General features: G+C 45.3%; 1 protein-coding gene across 2 annotated transcripts in view; it reads right to left on the bottom strand.

Annotated features, from left to right (window-relative positions):
• GNAO1 (G protein subunit alpha o1) overlaps window positions 1-21,945 on the bottom strand; it is a 140,251-nt gene that overhangs the window by 81,479 nt on the left and 36,827 nt on the right. For both annotated transcript variants that reach the window (XM_058845554.1, XM_058845553.1), the window contains exon 3: window positions 10,602-10,743. In XM_058845554.1, the coding sequence (XP_058701537.1) occupies window positions 10,602-10,743 (142 nt within the window). The remainder of the gene's footprint in view (window positions 1-10,601; window positions 10,744-21,945) is intronic.

The following is a 21,945-nucleotide window of genomic DNA, read 5'->3' as shown; positions in this document are numbered from 1 at the left end:
ATCCTTACTGGTAAAACCTCATCAAACCAGAAGCAATTTCTCTGGAGGACAGCCTTGCTCCAGTTTTACTGTCAGACCAACTAAGGAGTAACTGCTTGTATTCAAAATATGACCATACTTGAATACCCAAATGAACATCTGCAAGGTGTATTCAGCATGTAAGATTAACTTAGTACCCCCCTTCATGTAAAGGAACAAACATCTGCCCAGGGAGGTTCCAAATACACAAAGGTGGGTGACAACCATGTAGCTACCCTGAGCATTGACTGTAGGATTGCTCCTGTGTGTCACTTGAGTCTCCATTCCCATGATCTCAGTGTAAATCAAGAGTAATTCCCCTCTAATCAATGGAGTTAATGTAGTCTTAAACCAATCTGTAGGCAAATGAGGACTTAATTATACATAGACAACCTAGGGGAATTATTTCTTAGTAAGGGAAAAGTATCTAGCAACAGTCTCACCGTCAACACAGATACAATGTGTTGCAAACCAGAAACTCCTACAGCCCTGGAAAACGAATAGCACAGCAAAAAGGAGGAAATGTGTTCAGAGCCTGTGGGTGAGATTTTCTTTGGCTCCTGAGTGGGTTTTGACACTCGGAGGGGATGTGCTGTGCTGCCTGGAGCAATTCCGGGGTGACGTGACGCAGATGTGGGTCTCTGCTGGGGAAGGATGAGCTGTCCTGGGGCCCCCAGTGACTATTTATCAAAAACCCTAAACCAAATTCATGTATCCTGCACTTTTCCCCTCCACATTTTCTCTCTGACTTTGACCACAAGGCTAAACATTGCCAAGGTGCAAAATGATACTGTTTCACAGCAGATCTTGAGGCTTTGCTGTTTCTAACCTTCATGTGAGGCTTGATTCTTTCCTTCCTTACAATGAAACATCAAGAACTCCTGCCCAGTCACCTGCCACAGCAATTTTGGCCTGGGTGAATGGCATCTTTGAGCTCCTGCAGCCCTGGGGAAGGCTGGTCCCTGCTGCACTGGCAGGCAACCTCACATCTGACTCAGTGGGTGAGGCTGAGGTCAAAGCAGTAATTGTAGCTGTTAAATGAGTTCCCTCATGGTATCTTTAATCAGTTATTAGCAAGGTACACAATACTGATTAATAGCCTCAGTAAAACCTGTATTTGGATGATAAAGTCTTCATGTGTGGCAGACATTCTGCCATCCCCATGACTGATGCAGTGCAAGGGACACGTCTGAGGTGCCACCATCCCACTGTGCATTCCGTGAGTGAAGGCAGCCGTCACACTCTCGCCCCAGCTGGCTGATCCAGCCTAGGAGAAGCAGCTGCTCACTCAGGAGGGACAGGGCTCCTCTTGGGTAGTGTGGGGCTTGGGCACAGCATTGGCACATTTTAGCTTCCTCAAGGGCAGCAATCAGCTGGGAGCTCTGTACCGTTGCCTCACCAGCTCAGCAAAATTCCCCATTTGGAAGGATGGGGCTTCATGGCCACAAGCCATGAAATGGCTCCTCTGCTCCAGTGTGTTCCCTTGTCGGGGTTCATTTCAGGGTGTGAAGGGAGCGGGCTGTCAGCGAGGCCTTCACACACCTCCCTGCTGAAGCTGACAGTGAAACCTGATCTCACAGAGTGCGAGGAGGCCGAGTGCCCGGGTCCAGTGTGCCCTTGGACCTGGCACTCCTGCAAGGGCACCTGATATCGTGTCCCTTGGGGGTTGAATTGTTTTGGGGTCTGCTGCTCACACTCCTTCCTCCATCACAAGCTGTGTCAAGCCCAGCCTGCCTGTGCTTCTGCCATTTTGGAGTAAAAACTACCCCTCACCACCATCCCTGAATAAGCATCATACAACACAGCCAAGGGATAGATCCCTTGTTTTATACCTTTTTGTGAGTTATGCATGAGAGATCTGTTTAAAGCCAGGAATACCCTATACAAATGTTTTCATTTTACATCTGGAGACATTAAAATAATAGGAACATCATAGAATGCATGTGGAAAATAAATATTTTTAATGACATTCCTAAAACTGGTGAGCAAGCAACATGACTCAGCAGTGCTTCCCAACATTTCCCAGAAGAGATGGAAATAAATCTACTTTATAACTGACATGTATTTGAAATGTGCTGAGTAGTTAGTAGTTATCTGCAGTTGCTGCTTGGAGAGCTGACTTGCAATCATACCTGAAGGAAGCATCCTGTCCGTGCAAGGCTGTGGCCAGATGCAACCTGAACTTCAGTCTCAAACATGGTAGTGACTTTCTGGAAGGACTTCAGCAAGTGCCTGATCAGCCATGCAGTCAGAAATATGTATAGGCACCTTTGAAGCCTCTGCCATGCCAGTGTTTAACTTCAGTGCCTCCACTGTGAGTATATCAAATACCTAGATGTATTCTTTGTCCTGGCTTACAAGCCCTTCAATCCCTTTATGGACAGAAAGGCTCTAGTGAAGGACAGAGTATCTGCCTGTGTTCACAACACCAGATGCCACCCAGGGCAAGGCCACTGCCACCTGCTCTGTGGGGAGTGGCTGTGCTGAGCCCTTTCTGATACGATGGACTCTGCCTTGGCCTGGCTGCGCCATCCACCAAGAAGGAATGAATGGGGTGTGCAGTCAGCTCTCTCCTGACCCTGGACCCAGGAGCTGCCAGGAAGCCCCTTTTCAAGCAACAAGGTTTTCCCCTTCTCAGGGCTCTGCTCTGTCTGCCAAATATTTTTAAACACTTTATCTTTTGTGCTGTCCTACTCTGGTGCTTTCCAGGGGATCCCAGAGAAGCAGTCTTTCATCAGGATCTTGTAGGAATGGAAAGCAGCACTCCACCTCTCATTAATTTGCTGCATATTTGCAGTCCCATGTCTGCTTCATCCTCCCCTCTGTGCCTTGTCCCTGTCACACCATGGCCCTGACAGCCCTAACTGCAGCTGCATTTGAATAACAAATCTCAGGTATAACAAATTCAGGAGAAGGCAGGCATCCCTTCTTCCAAGGAAAAGGAATGGGTGGGGTTCTTTTCAAACTAAAAATATTCCCTGCATCATCCAAAAACTCAGTATCAAACACATAAAGCTCATGGAGGAAAAATACATCCCTCTCTCGGTGAAAACAGAGAGCTTGTGCACAAGGAGGAGGAAAGTCTAACCTCCCTATGACACAGGGTCTGCATTTTCACAGGTGAATGAGGGTGTTGGACAGCTTTAGGGGAGGTGAGGATCCTTTTCAAGGATGCTTTGGAGGACTAGGGTTGTTAATTTCTCAGAAGTCAAGCCTGAAATGGCAGTTGACAGCAGAAGCACCATGAAAAAATTAACATCTCTAAAAATGGATTTGCACCTGAAGAGGCTGTGTCTTCCACCACCCAGGGAGCAGACAATGCCAGGAGAACTCATCACAGATGTTTTTCTGCTGGTGGTTGGCTGAAGAGGAAGGCAATACCCATAATTTAAAAATTACCTTTTGGGTATTTTCTATTTTCACTGATCCTCCTATACACAAATGTCCTCAGACCTCTCTTATCACTCCACTCATGTAATACCCAAAGGGATGGGTAGTCCTTCAAGTGCAGATTGCCTTGATCTCTCCTGATACCATGGAGAGAAGAGGGAAAGCACTATGAGCCCAAGCTCATCTTTGACTTTAATTCCGTCTCCTGGCAGCAGTGACCACTGCCTTGTCCTCTCACTGTGTCTCTCTGGGAATACTCTGGCACCATCTTCTTTAAAGCCTTCTTTAGGTGGTGAAAGATGTGATTAGACTCAGTCTGGAGCTTGGAGTTGGAAAGAGATGACTGTGGTCCCTCTCTTATCAATGATCCCCTGAGACATCTCTTTGTCTTCTGCTTTTCTTCAAAAGAAAATTAAGAGGCTAGTTTTAATTGATGGAATCTGTTCCGGTCAGTGCTTTTGTAGGACATTTAGCTTTAAGACTTATTCAGAATTAGGAAGGCAGCATGGACAGCAAGTATCACCAGCCTACAGTGCCTGGCTGATGCCAAGTGTTCACCAAAGAAACAGATCTGGTGGCATTTTAAGGTGTGACCACATCTCTTATTCTCATCTGGCTCCCTTAGAAATGACGCTGTAGTGCTTCATAGTACTTTTTTCCCCCAGAAATGTTTTTCTTAGGAACAGATTTCTGACTGCACAGAGGGACTGGAAGACCAGGTGAACTCCTCTTCCACCCTGTCCCCTGACTGCTGCCCATTCACCACTTGTGTCCAGGAGAACCTAAAAAGCAGACCCATTGTTTACTTTAGAGTGAGGGTTGCCATGCCAACACCATGAATATCATCCTGAAACAGGACCAATGTGAAAATCATCAAGCTGGCACATCAACGCTCAGCAAGGTGGCACATCCAGCGAGCCGCCTTCCACACGACACGCGTTTCCAACGTGCTACGCGACTGCCGCCCACTCTCCCTGCCTCCTTTTGGATCCATTTCAAGAGGTCTTTTTCATTCGTTAGGAATTTTAATTGAAACTGGTACATTGGGCCACCCTAGGGAAGTTTGGGTTTTTAGAGCTCTTGCGAGTGATTGACAGTCTTCTGCTGAAAGAAAGGTTACTGGTACAGCCTCTGGTGCAGCACCGGCCAAGTGGTTCAGTCACTTGCCTAGAGCATCCAGCTGTTTCTACTATTACTACTACATTTTCTGACCGTCACGTGTTTATAGCCATGACTCCAGCAGCTTTTTCTCATTTCTGATCACTGTCTTTATTAGCATCATGAGTACAGCAAAGCAGACATTGGTTCTGGGGGATCTTTTTTGCCATGTGAAGATCACCATATGCTACAGACTTGATCACAACTTCAGCTCTGCAGGAGCACAGAGCCAGGCTGTACTGTTGCTGCTGCTGCAAAGCAAAGCAAGATCTCCCAGGTCCAGCCACAGGTCTCAGCTGACTTGGCTGAGATCCCTTCTGGTTATGACAAAGTTTGATTCTCCCTAAGAGGCAGAACAAAGGCATGGAAATAGACTGCTCCAAACTCTTTCAGCTGGCACAAAGTGCTATCGTAAAATGCCTTTGTGCTCTGCTGTTAATTTACTGCTATCGTTTATTAGGAAAGATCTTGTATTTTCAGGGTCTCAATGGGTTTTCAAAGGAGGAAAATATATTAGTGGAATGTGGAAGCTGCTGCTTTGGTTAGAGAGACTCCAGAGATGGTGCCATAAGGCATGTAGATCATGCCCTGTGACCACACAGGCAGAGCTTACTCTGGGCTTTCTCTTGTTCTTTGCTGTCTCCCTCTTTCTCCCACACCCTCATTTTGCAGCAAAGATTCCAAATACATTGGCCATCTTGGCTGGCAACCACAAGCATTTCTTGAATGAGCCAACCATCTCCCTGGCAACAAGGCAGGCTGTGACAATAACAAGTGCTTTCCTCTCTGTTTCATGTTTCCCACCTCTCGAGAAATGCCCTGCCCTTTCTTTGTTCCCCATCCCTCAGAAACATGAATAATGGCAACTGAAATGTGCCTTGTGGAAGGACCAAGAGGGAAGCGTGTGAGAAAGATGGCTTCAGCCTTAATGGAAAAGTGACAGACCTTTACAAAGGGAAGACTGAAATATTTTTTCTGGACAGTTACTTGGGTATTTGTACTGGGTCTTATACAGCACAGCAAATATGATTATGTGTGAGTTGTGACTATTGCAAGTAGACATTGTATGCGGCTGGATATCTGGACAAATGCTGACACCTGGTTAAAAATGGCATCTCTAGTGCCAGCTCTTTATTCCATTTTCCCTTTTCTTCCACTCCATCCTGCTCTTCTACAAAGCAGCCCTAGGTTCCCATCACTCACAACAGCAGATCAGCAAGGACCGGCTGCATCCTCAGTCAGGCGGCACAAGCCCAGGAATCCTGTGTCCATCCCCTAGCCAGGATAGTTAACAGAGGCTTCCTACCAGCACAGCAGTGCCTGATTAACCTCACCTGCCCTCCCCGAAGTTATTAGCAGCCTTTTTGCATTTCTGAGAGAGCTTGGGCTGGGGACACACAGTATGAGCCAGCTGGTCTAAACAGATACCTGACTGAAATGAAGTAGCACCATATCTTGAGCTGACAAGTACAAAAAGTCAGTAACGCAGGAGCAGTTCTTATGAAAGAGAGATCCTCCCCCGCACTGCTCCCCTCCAGCGCCTGGAAGGCAGCAGGTGACAGTGGCTGTGACTTTGCTCCTGCCACTGCCAAGCAAGAACGAGAGAAAGAGGGCAGTGCCTAAAATCCCCTTTTGGCATGTGCAGAGGGGAAGGGGCTGCCGGCACCAGGTTTCTACAGGCACTTCTCTGTTCAGAAGCAGATTTGACACGGACCTCTTTGCCAGCCACCCCGGGTGGGCTGTTCAATTACACCACAGAAGGGCTTTTTTTAAGACTACTAGCCAGTATTTTAAAATGTCCCAGCACATCTTTGTTTGGCTCACAGTTCAAGAGTTGCAGACAGTACACAGCAGAAGATCACCATAGACACATTTTGCTACAGAGTCTGAAAGAAAAAAATCCCAATCAAAATATTTTAACACTTCAGCAGCTTTTTAGTTTTCCCATTCATAGCTGAAGCAGAGATATGTCCAGACTCACACTGGGGAAAAGTTTGATGTGAAGGTCACTGCCTCCCACCTCTAGACCCCAAGTGCTAAACCGTGACCTCTTCCCTCAGACACATGAATCTGAGACATGCAACTGATACTTGCATACTCTGTTGAGTACTTTCTGAACAATTTCAGCCTGTTCCTGTCTGGTTTATGAAAATATGAGCATGCTTTACAGCTGCTTTCATATCGGCCTGCACAGGGTTGTATGGCATTGCAGTCAGGGACCATTCCAACCTGAAGACACCCCTCCAGGCCCCCCAGCCTGGCTGCAGGCTCTGGCATTTCACCTAAGCGGGATTGCAAATCTGCATTTCCAAGCAGGTTCTGGGGTCAGCACTGACACACAGAGGAAGAGACTTTTTGCTTCTTCTGGCTGGGGTTCTGAAGCCAGACTTCAGAACCAGATTTTTAAACAGAGATAGGAAAATCCATCCTTACCCTGCCTTTCCTGCTTGATCCTTTCCAAACACTTGGACTGACTTCTAGATTCCTGGTTTCAAACCTCCATTTCCCATTTGCTCTGCCTGAGTACACTGAAATGGAATCAGTGAGGAGCTTGTTTTATTAATACATTTGCACTTTAGAGGACCATTTAATCCACAGGCTACATGTTACAGCCTGACTCTTTCCTGCCTGTTAATCTGATTATCAAAGTAAGGACTGGGTAGTGCCCTACAGACCGGCAGGAGAGTCCTGAGTAGGCAGGTGAGACTAAGCCTCTCTTTTCCTGTGTGCAACCCCTTGGCTTGTCAGGGATCCAGACCTTGTGGTGGCAGTGGTGGCCCTGGAAATGAGCAACACCCACAGATGCCACTGCTCCTGCAGCTGGTTCCTGTCTCCTCACTGACTGCTCCTTTTCTGCCTGCCCTCTTGTAACACATGAAGGATTTGTGACTTTGCACTTGCACAGCTTTTCTGGAGTTTCAGCCTGCCCTCCCATGCTGTGTGCAGTGATAATGTGCTGTGAGCTGGCAGGATGTGCTCCTGTCTCCCATGCTGAAGGACACGATACAAAGACCTGGGTGCTGCCCATGGCCATGAACCTCTCGTGAGCTGGGCAAAGCTGCAAGAAAACTCACTGCCCTGGACAAGGAGCACACATAAAAGTGAGAACTGACATGAAGACGGTTTTGTTCTCAACCTGGGGACCAGTCCTTATCAGCCGAGAGGGTCAGCGAGACCTGGAGCTCTTTGTGATTTATTTTGTCTTTTTAGGTCCTATTTCCTGCACTGATCTCACTTTGACCGCCAAAAGCAAGGGGGTTTAGTCTTCCCCCAGTCTTTTCACTTCTATTAGACTAAATACTGGAGGTACAATTATGGGCAGGAGAAAAATGAGAACAGTGAGAGGATTTGGTAATTTTCTCTCAACAACAACATGCATTTATTAAGTAGGGGAGGGGTTTTTTAACTTTGGACATGGTCAGGGTGCCATTTGGAAGGGATACAGGTGCAGATCCATCTCCCAGAAAGTGGCATGGGGGAAGGAGTAATAGCCAAGTGGTCTTGGGGGAAAACCTGTCCCAGGCCCAAGTCTCCTCCTTCTGTGCTGCTGAATCAGGCTGGAGGAGCCACAGCCCTGGCTCCCCTTCCTGAGCTCCCTTCTCTTGGGGGCTTAAGGATGAGTAGGGGAAAATCCCCCACTAAAAGATTTGCATTGGAAACCCTTGGCTGAGGAATGACTTTTAAAATAGAAAAGCTTTGCCTGAAAAGGGATGAACCACGTAGCATAATACTCAACAAATCGCCTGTTTAATGGCCTCTCTTTCTAGCAGCTGTGCATTAATAACAAAAGCAGGGCAGCAGAAGCCATGTGCTTCTTTGTAAGATTAAAATAAATACTATTTCATACTAATACCAGCAACTTTTTTTGCCTAAGAGAAAGGAGCAAGTGGAAGACCACAGCCTGAGAGACTTGGTTTCCTTCCCCTTTGTCTGCTGCTGGATGAAGAAATATTTCTGCCATTTATGAAGGGAACAGATACACTGAATCACCCTCCCAGACAGTGGTTTGGTTTATAGTAGTTTGTGACTTGTCTCACACAGTCAGCATGACACCATTGTAAGACAGGAACAATTCCTCCAGAACGACATCTTAGGGGAAACTAGGCTGGGGAGAACTTAATCTAACTTACTTTTTACTTTGCAAAGCATAACACAAGATCCCTACTGCCATAAAACATAAATTGAAATAACGGTGGTTCACACTAGACATAAGGAGAAACCTTTTCATCATGAGGACTGTAAGAGCAGTGGAGCAGGTTGCCCAAAGGTGTGCAGTCTCCATCCTTGAATGATTTCAGACCCAACTGGGTAGAGCCCTGAGCAACCTGGTTTGACCTCAGACTTTACCTGAGCAGGGGTTGGGCTCGACACCTCCTGAGCTCCTCTCCAGCCTGAGTTATTGTACAACCCTAGGAACATTTGGCATCTTTTCCACGGGAATATGAACGGACACAACGTTTTGTTCAGCACAGTACTCCACCTCTCGTTCCTGGCAGTCCTGATAACAGCTCTCCTCCTCCACACCCTGTACTGTGCCAGGCCTGGCACTAAAGCAGTGATGAGTTTTCCCTCCTCAAATTAGGACTTTAGGCGTTTTATATTAAAAAAAAAAATTAAAAATTTACATTTTAAAGCTGTCTGCCACAGACTATTTATCAGACATGGAGAATGACTTGTTTCTGTTTTCCTAGGCATAGGTTTTAGCTGAGCGAGATACGTTGCCTGGCTGAGAGCTGAGTCACTGAGTAATCAACAGATTAATGTATTCCGTTTGAAAGCCATCAGCATTAGTTCTCGGCAAGCTCACAAGAACTCCATTATGGTATCATCTCCACGTTTGGGATGGAAATGTCTCCAGGATTTAGAGTTCCTACGGGAAAATCCCTAGATGCAAAGAAATCAAAGTACCTCTTTGTGATTGGGAGAAATAAGGTAACTCCTCATACAGTAACACCACAGCAGGATTTTGGCATCCTTTCCAGTGAATGCTTTTATTATCAACCCTCAGATAAGGAGTTTGGAGTATGTTGTACATCTGTCATTTGATAGCTACCTAAAAATAGTCATGACAAACTCACTGGCATATAGGACTTTACCTTTACCAGGTCTTTAATATGAAATTATTTTATTTCCAGTAAAATCAAGAAGTTTTACCTTCTCTGGAATTGCAGCATGCAAAAAGGGTGGTTTTGACTTCACTCTAGGGTTCTGAGTTCCTCTGTGTGGGCTTGGTCTGAGCCAGAAATGCAATAAGGAAAGGCAGAGGCTGGCAGGGGCACCTCACAGAGGAGCCACTGTTTAAAAATAGGGAGCTGATGAAAGTAATCACAGACTAGCAGCTGTAAAAGGACAGGCTGGCCTAGGTGTGTGGTACAAGAAGGCTGCCAAGCATCACATAGCTGTTCTGATAAGACAGATGCCAATGCTGCTGCCTAAGAGCCTGTCCATACCAACCTCCCTGAAGTAATACATCCCCTTGTTTGCAACTGAAATTGCTGTTTGGGTACACTTAAATGGGGGATATGTGAGTAGAAGCCAGTCAAGCCCAAATCAAGTTAATCCTAAAAGCTTTTCTACATTAGCAGGCTGGTGGAAGGGCTTTGAATGGCAGCAAGGTTTCCTGATTCATCAGTCTGTGCAGCCTGTGTATCCAGCACATGCACAGGAGACAGGACGCAGGACACATGTTCTCACTTTTCTCAAATCTATCAGTAGATCTGTCTAGGCTGTCCCTAGACGACAGATTATTTTTCTTCCCTGGACTGAATAGTGCCAGGGCATGAGAGATTGTGGTTTCTGAGACACAGCGGTCCCCAGGGTTACACTCCCAGGGTAAGTGTACAAATGGCACATCACATGCAATTGTGTCTCTGCTGTACAAAATGCACGTGCAAGAGGCATACAACAGCGATGGAAATCTCCCCCCTCTCCTTATCCCTCCAAGGTGTTGAGATTGTGCAAATGCCTCCTGCTCATGGGACGGAGTCTCTGGGTGCTCAGCTGTCTGTACCCAAGCCATGGTGATTTTAACTCACCCGTCGTTCCTTATCACCGTACTCGATGCCCAAGGTATCCATGGCACGGACAATCGCTGCCAGTGACTGTATAGTGTTGCTGTAGACCACTGGCTTGTACTGCTTCACGTCTTCTCCAGAGAAGCCATCCTCATGGATGATCCTGAATAAAATGAAAAGAACAAAAAAACTCTTGAGAATGTAATTTCAGTGGGAGAGACATTTAAAAGACAGCTGTGCTCTTCTGAAGAGCACATCTGCTGGCTTGATTCGCCTAATTTAGTCAGCATTTCTTTTTAAACCTTTCTGGTTGTTCACCAATAGTGTGTCTGAGCCCAGTGCTGGAATTAGCATCCCTTTTGCTCTCTATCAAGAAGGTTTTGTGCACAGTTGGTGCATATGGTGCCTCCTTCCTAAATGAACTGCAAACGCTGAAGCCTGGAGCAACTTGTGTTCACATGCTCAGCAGTCACAGGGGCGAGGTCTCCTACATTACCTTCCCAGTCAAGGTCTATGGATAAATGACCATCAGATCAGACCAGATCTTAACCACTGAAACAAGTAATTAAAACCCTCTGGTTCTTGTCTAGTCCTTTTAGTAGTAGTAACTCCTGGGGTCCCTTACGAAAGGAACCAGAGTTAAAATCCCCCTGTACACATGGGGACTCAGGCACAGAGGGGGGAAGTGTCTTAGTTATGAAGCACTTAAAATACTTACCCTCCACACTTCCTCCCCCCTCCTTCTCTCTTCTTTAGAATAAGTGCTGAGATTTTTTTTTGCCTCAAGGCATGTTATGTTATCCCTTCCAAGCAAGATGGGAATGTGACCCGCAGTCCTACCAGCTCTGTGCACAGGATGCTCTGTGCATTGGTCTCTATTAAACACTGCAAAGGAGTTATTTGATGGAGCAAGTTATTGCAGTCTCTTGCTCAGGTCAGAAGACTGACTCCTGTAATTTATTCATCTCTAAGTAACTCCAGAACTAAGTCTGGATGTGTCTCCAAAAACAACTAGGATTTTCAGAACTAATTGTCTTTGACAATAATTCTTCCAAGTGAAGAAGACGTAAGTTATGCCTTAAATGTCAGAAGAGAGGATGATCTGCTTAGCTAAAATGAAATCTTTGTTTGCTCATCCTCAGATATCACTGGACAACAGAGGGGTCCTTCAGTAAGAGATCTGGTCTCTGATAAAACCTAGCATCCTTTCTGTAACAAGATTTTTGATTCCTTTTTTTTCTAAATCAGATACACACCATCAAAGGTCTCAACAAGTGCTGGCATCCCCTGGGAGAGAGGGAGCACTATCTCACACTGTGAGCTTGCAATAGATACAGTGCTGGGATGGAGAATGGGGCTGGATGCCAGCTCAGTGTTATTAACAGATGACTTCATGAAGAACAAGGCTGGTAGAAACATGCTGACCAGGACAGAGATCTCCTTCCCCTGATGTGAAGCTCACAGAAAGATTTTCTAACACAAGTGACTGACCCTCTGCTGTCCCCAACACAATCTTACTCAACACTGAGCACTGAGCTCCCGGGAGGAGCTGCTCAACAACCCCTGAATCTTGGAAATACATGACTACAGGCAAAGACAGCTTCAGACAGACAATAATTCAAATCAATTAGTGACCAGGAAATTTTTAAGCTACTGATCTGAGGAACTGGGCAGAGTCCCCTGCTTGGGTGCCCTCCGGCAAAGGCAAATGGTGCTGGTGTGCTGGAAACAGCACAGGGGGCTGCTGCTTCCCTCACCTAAGCTGAGGAGAACAGAGGTGGATGAAAACCTTTCTGACTTAGTAAATCAAGACTTGCCAATTTGCCAAAAATTTTCAATAGCTTGTTTTGATTTTGATGGAGTTATGGGCAACAGCAGATCTTGTACTCTGTAGCTTTTATTTTCTGTGAATCCAGTGATTATGGTGAGGTTTGAAACAGTAGCATTTGAGTGATGGGGCAGGAGGCAGGGCAGCAGAGCCATGTATCAGCACTGGATCTCATGGATCGTTTACTGTTACTCAGACAAGTGCTGAACTTCTGGGAAACGTGTTCTTTGCCAAAAAGAGCAGTCAACCCAAAGATTTATGGGTGGCACAAGGCAAAAGCATCTGCATCAATTCTGTCTGAATTCAAGAGACTGTACAGCACCACTTCCTCCCAGCTCTGAGCACGACAGCAAGAAGCACAGCAGAGCAGGGGTCCCATGGGAGGCAGGCAGGTTTATGAAAGCATCACCAGGAATAATTCATTCTCTCTGGATGGTTGGCTCACGGCTGGATTTTGGGGCAAGCAAAATTAAATGCTGGGTTTTGGGCAACTAAGAGAAGGAAACATAAGAGGGGGGAAAAGAAAAGGGTGAGGACAGGCACAAGGGGCAGTGTAATAGCCTCAAGAAGATGCTGCTGAAATTTGTTTGGTCCAGCTGTTGGACCAGCTGGAGGAAATGGGAGTGATGCCCAAAGCTTGGGCTGGATTTGTTTCTGGCCTTTACTGACATTGACTCAGGAATTCAGAAGGCAAAAAGAAGGGCTGAACAGCTGTGTGGGGAAAAAGGTGAGCTTTGGTTTCTGGTCTTCCTCAGAGTTTAAACCGTTTTTAGCTTTGTGCCATGAAGTTGGTGCCTGACACTTTCACTTCTAAATACTCCAAGCCAGTAAGGTCCCTACTGAGTAACAGGGCTCCTTGTGCTGAAGGGGCAGAATTAAGGGATCCCTCAGTGAACACACTGTGGCTGGGCAACAACTCTGCCATTGTTCAAACACAAAAGTAGAACTGGTACTTTTAAAGGGGGCAGAGAGAGCATAGAGGAAAAAACATTCCAATTGTTTCGGTGTGAAATCTCTCTTGAAGGCAGCCACGGCGACTGATAGCAGCACTGTGGATGCCAGTATGGAAGCTTTGCTGTAGGAAGTACCTATGGATTCATGCAGTGAGCACATTACCTAATATTTGAGTGAGCAAATCCCCCCTGACTCCTGTTCCAAAGCCTGCTAGGACACTGTGAACTGGCTTATTGTCTTACATGCTTTTCACAAACATTTCTCCATTTGCTTGCCTTGGCCATCTGATGGCTCCAGTCCTGCGGCAGCTTTTTCCATAGTCTTTTGGAAATGTTCATGCTGCCACTCACTTGTCTGGGATACACCTTTCCTCTTGCCTGCTGTTGTGCTTTACTGTCTAGAGGATATTTAAAGCTCCAACACTACTCCTGGGAGCTAGCTTGCTATGGGACATGGCTTGAGCCAGCTCCTGGTGCCACAGGACATGAGAAGCAGTGGGGTTTGTGTACTGTAGTGAGCTGTGACCATTAAAAATATACAGGTGTAGGAACTAACAGAAGTGAGCAGCACACCAAGACTGTAAAGTCTTTACAGGTTTAGGCAGGGTGGGCTACTCCTTAATCAATCTGCAAATTATGGGAGCAGAGGGTTTTCAGAACCAAAAATGTAAATCCTCTGTTTCATAAATGGCATACATTTTTCCCAGTGTCCGAATTACAAAGGAAACTGCTGCAGGCAGGTTCCTCTTTGCTTCATTAGAACTGGTTCTCTCCAGGGCAAAGGAAGAAAAGGGATTCAAGAGGATCCCATGGGGCTGTGGAGGGGGGAGAAAGTGCTGTAATTTTAAAAAGTGATTCTGAGCAATTAAAAAGCCATTTCATTCACCAAGTGACTAATAAAACACTGTGCTCTGATTGGAATGATGAGAGACAACTGAAACAACCTGATTGCCTAAGGTACCCATTAATGCCTGCTCCCCATCCCTCAGCTGCTAACTGCAAAACCCATATATTGGCATGTTGTATTGGTGTACTCATTTCAGAATGGCAGTAACAGGCAGGTATTTGCTAGAGAAAATGGTTCCATCACAGATCAGATCTTCTGCCATCCCTCAGTAAGTCGTTAATCCTGAAGAAATGCCCAGTGCCTCAGCAATTATTGCTTAATTACAAAATAAATGAAATACTTGGAAACAGGGGGTGCATTCTGCATAGCAGCTTGCTTTGGCTTCCATTCAACAAAGCACTTACGTGCCTTCAGCCTTTCACTACACAACGAATGCATTAAGAAGGCAAAGCCAGAGATGATTTTGCCGCCTGTCCCTGCTGACACGCACAGCCCCTGTGGTTGTGGAACAGCGGCTCTGAACAAAGCCCACGACAGCTCCAGTGCAGTAGGGCTGCAGCTCAGCTGGGGGATGATCCCACCAAGGAGCCAGTTTGACCAGGTCACTGCTGAGGGAAATATTTGTCCATCATCCTGAAAACTTCCTGGAGCAGAGGCTACAGCCATCGTCACTCCCATACATCAGTTCCAGCTAAGCTATTCTGGTGCTTTCCTTCCAGCCCTTCCAACCTGAGCCAGGTTTAGTCAACACACTGACACTTTCCTACACCTTCTCCAAGCAGGTCCTCCTCCTCTTTTTTGAGGCAAAGTGCCCCAGACTAGGCTCAGTCCTCACGTCTCCAGTCTGCCAAGATAATTTTTAGCTGTAAAGCTTATCCTCTGATGTGCTGAAGCACCTCTTCCAGCTCCATATCACTGCTAGGGGTAATTAGTGATATATTTCCATTCATTTTTCACTGATGAAAATGTAGAAGGAAATTGACAGACTCCAGTGGAGTCCTGGCTGTCAGAGTCCTCTGCTCTGACCATAAGCCACTGATAACTGTATACTTCGGGAATGAATTGTGCTACTCACCCATTTTTGTGTAAGACCTGTAGTAGGTTTATATGCACTATTTTTCCAGGACACTTTTTAAAAAATCCAGTGGGGCTCTGACAAACTCTTCTCAAAATCTAGATATGACACCAACTATTGCTCTCCTACTGCTGCTGAGAAATCAAATGAGACTAGTTTAACATGCTTAATTTTTGTATAATCCATGCTGTATGTCACTCATCTCCTTTTTTATCTCCTAGGTGGTTGCAAATTATATGATTGATTGTTCAATTCTCTTGAAAGCTTCTACAAGTTGACTGGTCTATAATTCTTACTCCTCTTTTCTACCTCTATATTTAGAGAGGCACCATGTTTACATTTTTTTCCTGTCTTCTGGTGCCTCACCTGCCCTCCAAGAGCTCTCAAGGAGAAGTGTTTGTATTTCTGAGATGGCGCCTGTAAGAATGTACTAAGAATTTCCTTAAACATGGCTGACCTGAAGGCATTTAGTCTTATTAAATCTGTCCTTTCTGTGCCAGAAGGAGGGGGTGGCATGCTCAGCAGTAGAGATTTGTGGACAGCCTCTCCTGCTTCCAATGCTCAGCATCCTTCATCCCTTTCACAGCTTCACATGCAGATTCTCATGCCCCAACTGACACAGCCCTCTCTCATCTCATGCCCTTTGGTCATCACTCCAAAACCTCAAGCCAATGCCTCTGAAATATTTCCTGCAAAATTCAGAGATCTTTGTGTGGCTTCTAACTGTCTGTATCACTGTGAAAGATGTACTTATAAACTTCAAATTGCCTACCAGAGAAAATAAAACCCATACTGTTTCTGTTTTACCTAAGATGATTTACTTTCAATCAGCAAGATGTTTCCAGCTGAATGAAGTTTTCCCATATCAGTGCACATCCCTACAGTTACAGTGACTTGCTTGAATAAAACCAAGCAAGAAATCACCAGGAGATTATTACACTCAAAAGTGTATTGCAGGCAAATACCTTACAAATGAATGGTCCAGGTCCTATAAAAGCAGACCTGGTCCTCACCTTCACCTGGACAAATTAAGGAATTTACAGGTCATTGCACAGCTTTCCTACAGAGCCCTGTGCCTTGGCAATGAGTTTCAGCTCTCAGGGCTCTAGGGCTGAGCTGGTTTGGGCTGGCAGTGGCACCACCCTGTGTGGTACCTGCAGGTTCCCTCCAGCCTGGGTGGCTCTGAGCTCCTCAGCTCCATCTCCTTCCACCCCAGGAAAGCTCAGGTCTGCGCAGTGTTCCAAATCCACACGACACTGTGGGACAATGCAAAGTGTGTCAGGTGATGCTGGTGGGTGTAAAATGTGCAAAAGGGAGGAGATGGGCCATGGCAGAAGGGAGGTGGCATTACCCGGACAACAGAGAATTTGTCCACAAACACATTTTTGCTCAGGCTGTAGAGTCCCATTAGTACATTCACATTTATGGTATAGACTGATCCAAGGTGGATTTTAGATGGGAAATCTTGGAACAAACACACATCACAAAATCTATTTGTGCTCAGCAAACTTTTCTGATTTTTATCCCCTCCCTTCTTCCCCCTTTTTCTTTCAAAAATAATCTTTCCTGTCTCCTACCCAGAATCAGGCAAGTTATTCTGGTGTGGCTGGACAAAGCTTGAGTCAAAAGAAAAAATCTAATTCTGAAGAAAACTCTGCAATCTTTGTTTGCAAATGGGGAAAAATAGCACAAAAATCTGACTTTAATATGTAGAGAGGAGGATGATCAAATTCTGATGGAAAATCTCCTGCTAATCAGCTACTTTAAATTTATTTTTATCTTGATATGAGGTTAAAAACTTTGTTTACAGGGGAGTTATGAAGCTAAATTCCAGTGATTCTCTTCTCACTCGTTTAATAGCCTGAAATGCGATTAAAAATTCCTGGATTATGTTAAACTAAATCAACGCAGATGCCCATGACCTTGTGTTCAAAGACAGCAAAGGCACGGTTCAGACCTCCGTGACAGGGTGCAAATCATTCTAAACTCTCATTCTTCTTCCCCCCAGCTGTGCTAGAATGCCATGTTGTACATCCTATTCCCACAAGAAATTCTCCAAGATGAAAATTAAGATGACTGTTTGCCTACATGCCCTTTTTTACTAAAAGAAAAACAACTTCCTTAGTCAGGGTCATCTAAAAACTGCAAATGGAGCTCATTTTAAAAAGCATAATTTTTTCAACCTGGACTTTTAACACTGGTCCAAGAAATACTGATGAAGCCCTGTGACAGACACCCAGCTGGGGAAAATCTCCTTTCTGGAGGAAATACCTTTGGGTCACTCAAAACTGAATTCTTACCACCAAAGTATTTCTTGCATGCAAAGATATTATTCTAACTAACCAGATGGTTCATGTTAAAAAATAAGCAAATCCATCAGGTGATTGAAATGCTGCCAAAATCTACAGCCCTGGAAATGGCTGAGCTTACTCAAATCAATTGCAGAAGTTTCACAGACCTGTACAAGGCAGAGGCAGTTCAGTTTGTGCCTAATGCCTGTGAGTCCCTCTGATGCCTTCATGGTGTCTCTTTAAAACCAGCCATGTGCTTCTGCACCTCAACTGCTGGCCAAAAAGCTTGAAGATGATGTTACAAGAAACTCTCTTGTGTCTGCTCAGAGTCGACATTGCTACCATCTTATTTTTGTCTGTAGACAAGCGGCTATTGAGCCAACAATGATTAGCTTCCAGACATACAAGAGCTAGATACTGCATCTTCCCCAAAACCTTTGATTTCAGATTGTTTCAGGTGTATAAAATATTTGCAGAATACTCTTCATTTCCAGTTAGCCCTAAACTAGAAACATGTACAGCACTCCCAGCATGGCGCTGTGTCCCTGCAGCCCTGTGGCTGTTTGGAAATAGCTCTTAGTCTTCTTTTAATTATTATTATTATTTTTTAATTGAGTTCTACATCAATGCCTAATTTTGGCTTTGGGCTGTCTTGAGGGGTGATCCCTGCTTTGGTTGAATGCTGTAGCTGAGATGAGAGATGATTTCCTGGACTGCATGCTGAGATTCCCGCTATGTGTTCTTCATTGGACTGGGGTGTTGGGTTGGCTTTGGCACCCCACATTTGGGATGCACCAGTGACCTTCCCAACTCTGCAGTGTGAAGATTGTTTCAGCATTTACATTTTCAACAGGAAGCAGTGGAGTGAAATACTTTGTTTTTAAGTGTGTGCATAAAACAATTTCAAGAGCGTAAACAATCTACTGCATCCTGAAAGTAATTAATTAGTGTTGATGAATGAAAGACACTAGTTCTGATACTTCAAAAGAAGGAAAGGCTGGGTAGGCAGAGCAAAGCCAGCTACTGTGCTAGTACTCCACCCAACACAATAGGGACATAGTCATCCTTTGAAATTTAACACTACAAAGTCAGGAAAATCATAGAAGTGTTTAGGTTGGAAAATACCTCAAAGATCATCAAATCCAACCCTTACCCCAGCACTGCCAACTCCACCAATAAATCAGGTCCCTAAGTGTCACATCTACATCTACATATCTTTTAAATACATCCAGGGATGGTGACTGCCACTTCCCTGGGCAGCCTGTTCCAGTGCTTGACAACCTCTTCAAATCCTCTGAATATCCAATCTAAACCTCTCCAGGTTCAACTTAAGGCCATTTCCTCTTGTCCCATGGCTTACCTGTGAAAATAAGCACTGTCCACACCAAGCCTAATTGTGCACAGTCAACCATACCAATGCTTTAACTCACCTGAGGCAACCTAATGAGTTTTATCCTGCAGAGATTGCTGGCCACTGGTCCCCAGAGGAGTTCTGGTACCTGGATGTACTATCCTGCTCCCAGGTGTTAATAACCATAAATGAGCTCTTCCTTTCCTGGGAGCTGCTGGTTCTGGTGAGGGCCAGGCTATGGACTAGCTGAGGAAGGTACACCGATGTACACAGGCTCAGGATCTGATTCCCAGCATGGAACTGCAGGTACTCAGTGCCTGGCTCTGTCCCCCATCCAAACCTCAGACCTTTCCCCTACAGCACAGATAGGGGATGGCAGTATAGGGGTCTAGTCAGGGGAAGAAAAACCCATCACACTAGCTAATACAGAAGCCAAAGACCCTCTTTTTCCTGCTCCAAATCAGCTTCCTCTGCTCCTGAGAGGCAGATCTGCCCAATGGGAAGCAAAGGGTGGAAGCAGGGTGCAGGCAGAGGCTGCCCCTGATCCCCATGTCCCGCACAAAGCTGGGAGCAGCACAGGCTTGGGTTTTATGCAATGTCAGACAACTGGCATAGTTTGGTTTTATTAAAATTTGCAGTGGTTAACTTTGATAATGTGCCCTCTCCTGGGGCCTTTAATATTAAGATCAAATATTGAATACCCTACATGCATCTAATTAGTTTTAATATGCATCCTGCTCGGCTCAGTAAGAACAGCAAAGAAACACAGTCAAAAACAATTAGATCAGGACTTTTTTCAATTGAAAAAAGACAGCTGGACTACACAGATTCCTGCAGCAGCATTTGCATTAGATGAGATTGCATTTTTCTGTGGAAAAAGCCTTGGAGCCAAAAGGGTTTCAAATAGAACCAGAGGAGGCTGACAGCTGCATTCTTTGTTGTACATTCCCAAATAATAATTCAGTGAAGGAAAAAGTGTTCCTGCTCCGAGTGACTTATCGTCTCATCCCATGCAATGTGCTACACAGTCAATCTACTTTGTCCATGCTCTGCCCGAGACCAATGAGATCCCTCAGGGAAAAAAAATCCACCAGGCTGGTGATGACCCACATGAGAGAATTCTCATTAATTCCTTGGTAATGTTACATAAGGTCATTTTGTTGAATTAAAATTATTGGGATTAATCCTCTTAAATGTTCTCTTAGATGCAAGGGGGATCCAACTGCAGCTGGATCATCCCACAGCTGGTTCTAGAAAGTCAAAATAGTGTTTTAAAGCCCCGTAATGGTTTTGTTAAATTCATCCCCTGAACAAGGACACAAAGCAGCTTTTTATGGCTTTTTTAGATCACTTACAACTTCTGTAAGCTGTCATTAACTATCATCAAAGCCTGAAAAACGAGGCAAATGGGTTCAATGTCAGTTTTACTGCCCAAACCTAAATAATATTTTTGGTTTCCCATCTGCCTCATCTGAAGTGTTTTGATAGCTGCAAGGTGACTTTGCCTTTAAAAACCTTTTCAGATGTTGCTCTCCATAACCAAATATTCTGTGGACAACAGAGGAAACAAGAGGCATGCACAGTCTCTTCATTGCCCCACGTATTTCATCCTCAGCACCACCAATCCAGTACCACTGCCAAAATGCACAATAAGACCAGCCCTGTGTCTTTTACCCAGACATTGGGTGTACGACTCTCTCAGTGTATCAAAGCAAGGCTTTGGGAGAATGTACCTGGTTCCTTGCCCTAATGCAACAAACCTGGCTTCCAAAGCCCTTCGTTCCACTGAAATCCACTGGGATTCAGAGTTCCTCTTCTGTGTCTAGAGCTGATCTTTGCACAGTTGACATATTTTTCTGTGTGTCCTAGTTGTATTAGTGCTCATTAGGAATTGTGTGCTGTCATGAAAACACTCAGCTAAAATAAAAAGATGCTTTAAAGCAGCTTTGCTTTTTTGGGATATCAAATCTAGCAGCAACTGTCTTTCTGAAGCAATAATTGATGTGTTTGATTAGGTCTGGTGGCAGATGGGGGTTTTTCAGTACTTTTGATGTTTCAACATGCTAAGCTGAGGAGGAATCAATTCTGGAAAGAGCGATTATGCCATTCCTTGTATCCTGTCCATCTTCTCTGGCACGATTACAGCTCAGGGGCTTCATCTCTGAGCAGTGTGCTTGCCACAACCCCCTGGGTGTGCTGCCAAGCTGACATTAGCCTCCACTAATCTCAGCTCAGAGATTTTTGAGTCATGGTGTTCCCAGCTCTGCAGTGTGCTGCCTTTCCATTAGAGGATGTAATCAAGCACCACACCACACCCCACAGAGCACTGGCTGAGGGAGGGTATCTGGCTGCTGGGAAAATTCCCTGAAGACTGCAATGGATCCTCCATTGATATGGAAAATTTTGCAGTCAAAATGAGGATGTCTGGTGTATATGAGATACAAGCCCTGGGTGGAGGAACAGCAGTTTGACCTCTGTCATTCCTGCTGTTGCAAGCAGCAGAAATCCAAACCTCGCCTGTCTAACTGTGCTATTTCTTGCAATGGGGCTGCAAAGTTCCTGCTGTCTGTGTTTACTGCAGACCCATGGAAGTCTGCCTGCAGCTGAAGCATGGCTCTGATACAGCAGGGGTAGGCACCTCCCCAAACAGAGGTGGTGAGAGCTTGCTTTGGACCCCTGTGCTCAGTAATGCCAGGTCATGGCTCTGAGCTCTCCCAGCCTGCCTGCTCAGGTCTGCTCACTGAGCCTTTCCAAGCTGAAGACTTTGAGCTGAAACCTGGCAGATACACTACTTTAGGATTCTGCCCACACTGCTAATAAGATTTCACAGCAGGAAGGAGGTATGTTGCACTTGTGGTTAATTACATGCATTTGGATATATTTGAATCATAACTTCTACACTTGTACTCAGAGAACAGGTTATCTGAAAGGAAGACAAAAGCACAGCTCTTACAGATTTTCCCTGACACCTGCCACAAGGTTTCAAATAATCCTTCAGTGATTCTCAGATGCAGCTGATG

The sequence above is a fragment of the Poecile atricapillus genome, chromosome 10, assembly GCF_030490865.1.
Source record: "Poecile atricapillus isolate bPoeAtr1 chromosome 10, bPoeAtr1.hap1, whole genome shotgun sequence".
Taxonomy (NCBI): Eukaryota; Metazoa; Chordata; class Aves; order Passeriformes; family Paridae; genus Poecile; species Poecile atricapillus.
Note: the sequence above shows the minus strand (reverse complement) of the source record. Positions and strands in the feature narration are given on the sequence as shown.